Consider the following 10861-nt stretch of genomic DNA (forward strand, 5'->3'; position numbering starts at 1 on the left):
CAACAGAGAGATTGTGAAGGCCTCTCTGTTGGGGCATCCAAAATATATTTTTCAATCAATACCAATAATATTGGTAATAAGGTTCGATTTGTTGAACATGACTTATTGCAGATTTCAACATTCACTAATACATTATTAAAACCGCATAATATAATCGTATAATATATATATAAATCGTATAATATATATATATACGATTTGAAGGACCTGATAACATGAACTAACAGGTTTTTTTTTTATTATTAAATGTTAACAAGGTTAATAAATCCTGTAACAAACGTATTACTCACTGTTGATATTATAGCCATTTGGTATTGCAAGTGTTACTATAATATATGTAGCAATTTAGCAACTGTGGTATTTTGATAGAAACTACAGTTAGCATAAAGGTAAAGGCTTATTTAACTTCACATTATGTAAATTAATTTTAATAAATGTGAGGACAGACTATCCATGCTATACAGACATGCATTTGTGTCTCTGTTTGTTCTCTTTCAAATCGCTCACCTGACTTCACACGCATTTCAGTGTACGGTTGGGCTCATATTTATTGACTACAAAGAAGGCTCATATGTATTTGCATGTGCCACTCGCTCTCGATTCAGTTTCTGTGAACTCTTGCCATGGTATTTCAGATTGTGCACATACGGTCTATGCATGATGTACCTCACTACATCTGAAGTTTTGAGCGTGCATGCGTCTTTCCACCCCCACGTCTCTGTCTCAGCACATATGGGTTCCTTTATGTCCCAGCAGCTACGGCGCTCTCTAAAGGTCACAAACCACTTCCTGAAATGGGGCACTTCCTCTTAGCGGACAGACTTTGCACTGCGAGTTTAAAAGGAGTCTGCAAGCGTGGGAGTACGGTTCATAAACATGAAATTTTAATTTCAAAAACATATGTAACTTCCTTTAAAGTTCCTTAAATGTTAATGATTGTTAAACGCTCTGTTAGAGTTAAAATGGGGTATATTTACGGTAAGTTAACTAAATCAATAACAGAGTTACTAAGTAAACTTGGTGACCCTGAAAAACTCAGGGAAGAGTTGTGATGTAATGTTTTTTCATGCTTGCGTAAACAGGTGAGAGACTGAGAAATACACACAGTAAAAGACAATTTCACCAGGAAAAATATTATTTCTCAGTGGTTGCTCTTTTATAACTCATGAGACTAAATTCTGATTTATGATTCTTTTAACAATTTGTCCAAAAAACAAAACAAAAACAGAGATATGTAGACTACCATTTAATTATTTGGGGTCAATAAGATGTTTTCTAAGGAAATATCTCATACTGACACCAAGGCTGCATTTATTTAATATTAAAATAGAAAACAACTATAATCAACAGTATATATTTATGAATTTTCAGCAGCCATTACTCCAGTCTTTCTTTAGTATCAAATGATTCTTCAGAAATCAATCCAGACCAATATGCTTATGCGGTGCTCAAGAAACATTTATTATTATTATCATTATTATTATTATTATCAATGTTCGAAATCTGTGTGTGTGTGTGTGTGTTTTCTAGCTTAGCTGTGATTCCTCGTTTGTAAGTTGCTTTTGAAACCAGCGAGAAGCATATATAAAATCGTTAAATGTAAACGCAAGGCTGATAAGCATAATGGCTTGAGAAAAAGTTTCCATTTGCTCTTAATTTAATCTCACCTCTGAAGTGAGGAAATACAAAAAAGAAAGTGATTTTTCCATTCTATGGTTGAGCGCTAATTTAATTTCATTTAAAAAGTTTGTGCAATTAGAAACATCTTCATTCAGCTTTAGAAGACATGAATACTTTGCATCAATGCTGAACAAACTTCAAGGCATTATGAAATGAGCAAAACATTACATTACAAAACTTTTTATTCATCTTTTAGACATCCAACTGTCCAATTGTTTGCAATTATTTTGTGGGACAGTAAAGGGTTGACTGGTTTTTGTTGAGCTCAAGGCAACCCTCTAGATACTGCACTGTCATGGCCTTCCAACTTCCCATATTTCCTCTGAGAGAAGCTCATCATGTGATGACTCCACACACACAAAGCAGAGGCTTTGTAGTCTTTAAGAGTCATTGAATCATAGATTATTTCTGAATATCTGAGAATGGCCAAATATGATCATGTACTGTACTATTATAATGAAGAAAAAGCAACTTTGTAAAGAGGCTGAAAGTGTGATATTCATTAGGACACGACACGTAGGCTAACTTGAAAGTATTGGAGGAACCGAAAAAAGGTCTATTTGCGGGCGGGAGCGGGACAAAACATAAATGTTGCAGGCGGGAGAAAGTATCATAGAAACTAGTTAATAAAAATGACACGCATATTAAAAAAATGGTCGGGTTTCCTTTTATGACGTCACACCCAGCCTAGTGGAAGGGAGGGGGTGTGCTTACCACTGTAAAATGTACCCACTTTTCATATAATATGCATTTTGGTATAAAATAATAATAATAATAATTGTGGGCGGTTCTTATCTTTATGTTTAGTAAGCACATTGCATTATCTTTGTGAAAAATGTAACCTGCAATTTACACTTTAAATGTATCCAACTTTTTCCGATGTGCGCTGCGGTTAAAAGAGTGACTGAATTAATTAAACAGAAACTTTTTGAACATTACTAAAAGTTACTAAAAATTACTAAAAATTAGTAAAAGAATGTCCGTGTACGGCACCGCATGCCTAGCATTTTAAGCCAAAGACTGTCAATAGAAAATGAGTATGGGTTTAAATACTCCCCATAAAAGGTATACTATGTGTGCTCTTAAATGATTTGAGGACAAACTTCATCCCAATCGTGAGCCCTATGTATATGGCCAGAGAGAAACGTATGCCCATTTGTTTTCATTGTATAGCTAACTTTGGGTAGCCTTATGTCATACACACTCATTCAACTTTGACAAAAGATGGTCATTGCGACACAATAAAGGGAGCTTTTAAAAAACATTTTCATTGGAGCTTGTAAAATTAGCTAATTTGAAACACATGAGATTGGGAATGTGAAGCATAATTCAGCAAATCATATGATCATGATTCAAGAATTGGACTCATTTGATTCTTGAGATCAACTCCCAGACTCAAAGTTTGGTTGCAACTTTGGTCACATTCTTCACCAGCAGAGTATCAATACATTCATACGGGTTTGGCATAACAAAGGTGAGTAAACAAAAACCATCACTTAATTTTTATTTTTGGGTCAAATATCCCTTTAAACATGGTTTTCTTTATTGTCAGTATCACCAATATTTAATACCACCATTTATGAAAGCCTTCTTTGAACTGAGTGTTTCCACCTCAAGAGTCAAGCAGACTCACACTCACTCCCCTTTTAAAACTCACTGCATGAGTATTCTCCTCTTGCCTTTCTCTAGCGGAAAATGTGTGCAACTCCTGCATCATTGGGCGAAACTGGAAAGAGTCCCTAAGCAGCTGGGACACAGAAACATCAGTGTTTCCACCCAATGCATAAAAGCTTCCCACTCAAACTGACCTTAACACACACATACACGCAAACCTCCAAAAAAAGAGCAAAGTTTCAAACTTGAACACATCTGGTTATACCACGGTTGAGTAAACAGACACTAAAGTGGTTTTGACCACTATAGGCGAGATACAAATCTGGATGCCTTTACACAGGAAAATGTGCATTTCCGACTTCACACACAGAATTTAAAATGTGTAATTGGAGCAAAAAAAAATACAGTGGGCTCCAAATGTTTGAGATTGCTGAAAATGTAAGATTTTGAATAATGTTTTAACATTTTAAACATTTTAACAAAGAAAACTTCAAAAATAAAATAAATAAGAAATATTTAACAGATGCACAAATATTAAGGCGATAGTTCACCCAAAAAATTCTGTTATTTAATTAGAAAATATTTTACACAATATGCATGGGTATCAAAAAGGTGACGGACTCCATTGTCTAACTATACTATGGAAGTCAGTGGGGTCCATCAACTGTTTGGTTACAGACATTCTTCAAAATATCTTCTTTTGTGTTTAGCAGAAGAAATGTAAACAAGTTTGGAACAAATTGAGGGTGAGTAAATGATGACAGAATTGTAATTTTTGGATGAAATATTCCTTTAAAATTCTAACAAAGACCTACGGTAAGCTGATAATAATTTTATTGTTATGGCCAATAATCTACAAATATTAAGATTCTATAGACCATTTCACAAGATGTAAACAACACTGGTCCAGAAGCACTTCCTGTTTCAGTTTGTAACGGTTTTCTTTATTTTACATGTAAAGAAAACATCTTAAAGATGTTTGTTTAACTTTTTGATTCAGTTTTAAATGTTCTGTTGGTTGTATTTTATCCCAGCTTTTATGTAGTGTTAAAAATCTGAAACATCTGGAGGACCAGTGTTGTTTACATCTTGTGAAATGGTCTATACTATTTTGTCAAAATACAAAAAATGCTATATTTGTATATACAGTATTAGGGGTGAAACAATATCACAATACAAAAATGCAACAATATTGTGGATAGTGCCAATTTGTATTGTGTATAGTTCAAATTTATGTGTGAGGAAAAAAATCAAGTTCCAAAAAATAGTGTCAGTACTACATTAAACTGCTATATATAATTTATAATAATGCAATGGGGGAATCTTCTGATAATGCCTATTGATACCAGTAAAAAGTGGCACCCATTTTATCACCACGGTCCTGTACAATGGCTTACCAGCACTAAGTTCAAGTTTATTAATTTTCACCACATAATACCAAATTTAGCATTTTAATCGTACATTTTTTTAACCTTTTACCATATGTCTTGGAGGATGTGTGTGTGTGTGTGTGTGTGTGTGTGTGTGTGTGTGTGTGTGTGTGTGTGTGTGAATATAACTTCTCTAACTGCTATGAAGAAGATGATAGAGAAGTAGATATCTTATTTTGTTGAAGTGGTTTAACATATTGGTATACACTTGCTAAACAATAGGCTTGCCAAAAACAATGCTTAACCAAAGGCCCCAACTCAAATACAAAATAATGTCTAAATCTCAGGTTAAACATGACGGAAAAACAAAAACTAAACTTAGATTTAGATTTTTAAACAAATGGAATGTAAAAAAAAAAAAAAACTTTTCTACAAATATTTTTTAATTAAACATCTATTTGAAACATTTCACTCCCCATGAAATCACTCCAGGTCTTTCATCTCAATGACAATTCGAGCTGGGCTACTTGTGTCCAGCAAGACTGATGGAGACTCCTGGCATGTGTAGCCATGTGTTTGTCCTTTAATGACCCTTCAGTGCTGAAACTGTTGTAATAGGTAGGTTATATATAAGCCCTAACCAAAAGCTTTCAATTACATGTGGGTTGACAATTAAGTAAGTGAAGTTATCATATCATGCAAAACCATGCAAACTATAATTTGTCCTCAAATTGTTCATCTTAACAACGTAAGCAAGCATTGCGGAACTACATGTAATGTCCTTCCGATATGTACCCTTGTTTTCGCATGGGTCCGGAGTGCAGTCTCTTTTTTTCTGTAGCCACTCCGAAGTCTTTTGCATTTTACAGCGGGTGAATCTCTAGCTGTCACTGGTGATTGTCGTTTGAACCTTTCTGGATCTGCCATCAAATTGATAAGTTTAAATATATCAAGTGCTGTGAGAATTGAGAAAAGGCTACAAATCTCCACCTCCAACATCCTAACATGCAATATAGCTGACTAGCCGAGACTCTTCGTTTATGTGTACATATGTGACGTAATGATGATGCAAAGACATGCTCGAATCTCCCACAGAAATCCACCAGTACCACTGGAATTAAAAACATGATTACAAGCTTACCGCTTTGAATCGAGCTAAGGCAAGCAGATAGTTTTGAACACTGGCTGGTTATGTATTTTCTCAAATATGTATTTTAGATCATTTTGAACTCAAAAAAAAGCAATGGACTGCAGCTTTAAGCAAACTTTTAAATGTTGTCAGAAGCAGACAGACTAACCATAGAAGGTTAGAGATCTAGCATACCACTACTTCCGATGTCAGCAAATGACCAAATGTTTAGAATTCTCATGTCAAGGCCTCAAGGACGATGACCAGTTTAATCCACCGGACCACGACTACATTCATGAACAAAATCAGTGTCTTTATCCACACAGGCACAAAGCCTTAATCTGCATCGAGACCAAGACAGAATCAAATTCAACCACAACATTCAATAAAGGTATCTTGCTCAATTTAACTTTGTTTGCTCTCCCTGGATTAAACATGAAAAGAATAATTTGGCCTATGTATCCCAATCTAGTCACAAACCGTAATAACACGCAGAGGCAAGAAGGATTCCAAACAGATTATAAAAAAAACTGCAGGATTAAGGCCAAGCGAAAAGTAAAGAAATGAATGAGTGACTAAGCGAGAACCGGAGAGAGAATGTGTGTGGCTAAAAGAAGCAGAGATGAACTGTAATTTTGATGAATGAGAATCTAGCTCCTCACTGACAGCAACCTAACGCAGCCTTCATGGTTGGTTGGAGATACCTTACTCCAACCATCCTCCTCAGAGTAGAACAGTGATGGAAAGGACAGATGTTCAGATTGGGCAACTTCATCTAAATCAAGAAACTTGCTGCATCAAAAAGTGGTATGGTGCCACATATGGTATGACGTCACTTTTTTTGTAAAGATCTGATTTGCATTAATTGTATTGATCTCAAACAGAATTCCTCCTCCTTTTTTATCACTGGAACCGAAATGAGATTTCGGCATACTGAAAAACCTGTCTCTGAAAGTGTTTCCTGCATTACTATTCAACGGCACTACACTGTAAAAAAAAAACATTGTTGGTTTAACTTAAAAAAGTAAGTAACCTGGTTGCCTTAAAATTTTAAGTTCATTGAAATGGAAAAAGTGAGTTAATACAATGAAGGAGAATGATTTAATCATCAGAAACTCAAAATTATATGTTATCTGAACTAAATAAATTATTTAAGTTGATTTGACAAAAGAAAAAATTTTGTGATTACACTGTAAAAAAAAAATATTGTTGGTTTAACGTAAAAAAAAGTAAGTAACCTGGGTTGCCTTAAAATGTTAAGTTGATTGAACTGGAAAAAGTGAGTTAATACAATGAAGGAGATTAATTTAATCATCAGAAACTCAAAATAATAAGTTATCTCAACTAAATAAATAATTATAAAGTTGATTTGACAAAAGAAAATATGTTGTGATAACAAATCTTGAAAACATTTTTTTACAGTGCATGAACATCACAGTACAAGCAAAGTCCAATTTCTGAAAAAAAACTACTTATTATTGTATCAGTCAGAGTGGTTACTGAATTCATTTGATTCATTTAAACTTTTTAAAGGTTCATTCAGTAAGCGTTTAGGTTGCTTAATCATGAGAAATTGCTCAAAGTGATATAAAAGTAAACAAAATTGTATTGTTACTATTAGTAATAATAACCACCTTTTGAATGGCATGACAAGGCTGGTCGTGTGATTAAAGGGTGGCACATTTGAGCCACATACAATAAACACACATACTGTACTAGCTGTCTTTTCGTAGAAAACTGATACGCTTAGGTCTTGTTCTCACTTACACGTTTTCGTTTGAAAACGCATCTTTTTCTCTCCGTTTCGGCCTTCTTTCCACACTGAGACGGCGTTTTTATTCACGAAAACTAAGCTTTTTGAAAACGCTGTCCGAAGTGGATAAATTTGAAAACGCCATTTTCACGTTGTAGTGTGGACTGTCAAAATGGAGGTATTTAAAAACAATGACGCAAGTTTAGTCATGTGACGCATATTGTACCAGTATTATTGTTTATACCAGCATTATGCCTGTTATGTGCTATACATTTTCACACTGTTGTTAAAATAGTGCACACTTATAGCAACAGTTACTTAGCACACTCTTCATCACAGTCCTGCAAAGATGACAGAAAATGTACTCACATTTGCTATCCTGTGAAAAAAACAGCAGTTGCGTTTCAGACCAAACATATGGTGACTGAGTGCGACTCGGACGCATCAGTGAATGGTGAGATATTTTGCTAAATAAAATGATCCTGCCAGAAGAACTGCGCGATAACTTTATTGTTTATTTTTCCGTCTGTATCATAATCTTTTTTGAGGTTTCACACATGCGCAGCGTTTTCAGGTGTTTTCCAAAGGCTAGACATAGAGCGTTTTTAAATGAAAATAATAATTCCGCGAATGACTGTAATTGCAGATGTCGAACAGAGATGGCGACAAAGAGGAAAAACTGCGGACTGCAGCTTTAATTACATTAGTTAACATGAACTAACAATGAAAAATATATATACATATATATACATGCATGTGTGGGTACTTATATATACAAATTAATTATACACACAACACACATATATTATGTAAACACAAACTTTTTTTTGGATGCGATTAATCGCGATTAATCGTTGCCCATCCCTAAGCAAAACGATGAGTTTGTGTAAAAAAATATGTTCATATTTAATAAGTTACAAAGTAAAATACTATAGCTTCCGGGCAAAGGTCATATGCAGTACTAGCCCCTAATACAAAACTTACGAAACTTAGTTGAGATGATGTTAGAAGTAGCGTAGCGCATCACGGCGTAGTGTAAATAGCAGTACGTATGTCGCATTACTCGCATAAGTTGCATTTTACACTTAAAGGGATAATTAACCAAACAATTAAAATTCTGTCATCATTTACTCACCCTCAAGTTGTATCTTCCTTTGTGTTCAAGAAAAAGTTCAAAGAAAATCATAAAGGTTTGCAACTTGAGGGTGAGTAAATGATGGCAATGATGAAAATGATATTCATTTTTTGGTGAAGTATCCCTTTAAGAGGAATCCGTATGTTCATTTGTCTGGAAGCTAGTTATTTTGGTTTATAAAGTTTTAAATATTCATATTTTTCTTACACAAACTCATTGTTTTGCTTCAGGGGGCCTTTCTTAATCCACAGGAGCCGTGCATGGATGAATGCACGTTTTTAAACTTTAAACTAAATTATAAAACTTGAAAGAGCCAGGATATTTTTTAATATAACTCTGATTGTGTTCATCTCAGAGAAGAAAGTCATATACACCTAGGATGGTTTGAGTGTGAGTAAATCATGGGCTAATTTTCATTTGAAAGTGAACTACTCCTTTAAATGTTAATTTCAACCTTTATTAGTGCTGTCAAATCGATTAATCGCATCTAACATAAGTTTTTGTTTACATATATGTGTGTGTGTATTATTATATTATATTACATATGTGTTTACTGTATACAAAAACACGCGCACACATACATAATAAATATAATAACATGCATATATATTATGTAAACAAAAAAATGCCTTTAATCATTAATCATGATTATTATGAAAACAAAAACTTTTATGTTATATGCGATTAATCATGATTAATCGGTTTGACAGCACTGATTATTATCAAAAGTTGTGTCGGCCACATTTAGTGGTTCTGAGCTAACATGAACTGACAATGAACAGCTTTATTTTTATTAACTAACGTTAACAAAGATGAATAAGTAACAAATGAATTGCTCATTGTTAGTTGATTTTTAATAGGCTAATTTAATGAATGTTACGTTATTTTAGAAGTGCTAACAATACGTTAAGTTTTGTTTGTTTAGAAATTGTATAGCCTATAGTAAACAGTTAGTGTGCATATTATTTAATAAAAGGATTGTGAAAAGTAATTTAAAGTCTGTGAAAACAAGAACTGAATTACATTTTTTGAACTGAAGAATCATTCATGGAATAGGGAACTTTAGATTCCTAACACATATAGCCTAAGTAAGCTATACATACATGTTCAAGCGCCATGATGCTATGAAAAAAGAGCATTCGTCAGACAGTTATGGATGCGCTGACACAACCTCAATAGGACGGACAGCGGTGATCTGACCTCCCAGCGGTGCCAACCTCATCCGCTCGAGGAACATGTCCCGTCAGGACAGATGCAGCCCAGACCACGTATGGCGAGTTTCAAAGAAAACGGCTTAATGAGGCAACAGGAAAACAACTTTATAACCGATCCAGCCTATTCCCCACTTCGTCAAATTAATCAATAACACAACCAGACCGACGCCATTACAAATGCAACTTGCACTAAAATGTTATATATCTGCCATGTTTCTGTATTTCCAATGGGGGGTTGTAGCGCTCTTATTACATGTGTTTTTGCGTTCTTAACGTCTACAGCTGCGATTGCAGCTCGAGATCTGAGAGAGATGAAACTCTGATACTCACGCCCTGTTTTTTGGGAAGCCCATTGACAGCAACACATCCAGACTATTTCCATGTTTGACAGTTCCTGGCCGGTTCTGCCGCTGCATCCGTGGAGCGACTTTGGCATATAGGTCCTCTTTTGCTGCCATGGTTCAGCTTTCCATTTGGTTTCAGAACAGCGAAATGCTTACTTTTGATGCGTCCAAATGGACGGACACGACACACATTTAAAACATCGAATCAAGCGCTACAGTATCTTCAGTAAAGGCTGGTTCAAAAACGCTTCATTATTCCCCACAGTCGGGCAGACTGAAGTCTTGACGGACGCGCTACAATGTTTCTAAACACGGAATGATTTGAGCTTCCTGCTGGAGCGCTCATGTCATTACAGTTTGAGAAAGGGGTCACCAGTCGGAAGTCAATCTCATTTGCTGCTCCGCGAATCGAGAACCGTCGCTGTCTGCCACGGGAAGAAATATAATTCGACGGAGTTTATCGCGGCTCGACGTAGAGTTAGAAATGTTTTAGAAATGCACGTCGCGAGCAAAATCTATCAGTACTTGTTACATCGGTTCCTTCTAGACATGACTTATTTATGAATGGGGCTTGACTGAAAGCGGATGCAGCCTATCAGCAGACGGGGCCCACCCGGCAACG

At 35.3% G+C, this 10861-nt stretch overlaps 1 protein-coding gene across 1 annotated transcript in view; it reads right to left on the reverse strand.

Annotated features, from left to right (window-relative positions):
- ubash3ba (ubiquitin associated and SH3 domain containing Ba) overlaps positions 1-10798 on the reverse strand; it is a 28743-nt gene extending 17945 nt beyond the window's left edge. Inside the window, exon 1 of the mRNA XM_039659520.2 lies at positions 10226-10798. Within this exon, the coding sequence (XP_039515454.2) occupies positions 10226-10353 (128 nt within the window). The 5' untranslated portion in view covers positions 10354-10798. The remainder of the gene's footprint in view (positions 1-10225) is intronic.
- Positions 10799-10861: the final 63 nt, after the last annotated feature.

The sequence above is a fragment of the Pimephales promelas genome, chromosome 4 (assembly GCF_988280905.1).
Source record: "Pimephales promelas chromosome 4, fPimPro1.hap1.1, whole genome shotgun sequence".
In the NCBI taxonomy this organism is placed as follows: domain Eukaryota; kingdom Metazoa; phylum Chordata; class Actinopteri; order Cypriniformes; family Leuciscidae; genus Pimephales; species Pimephales promelas.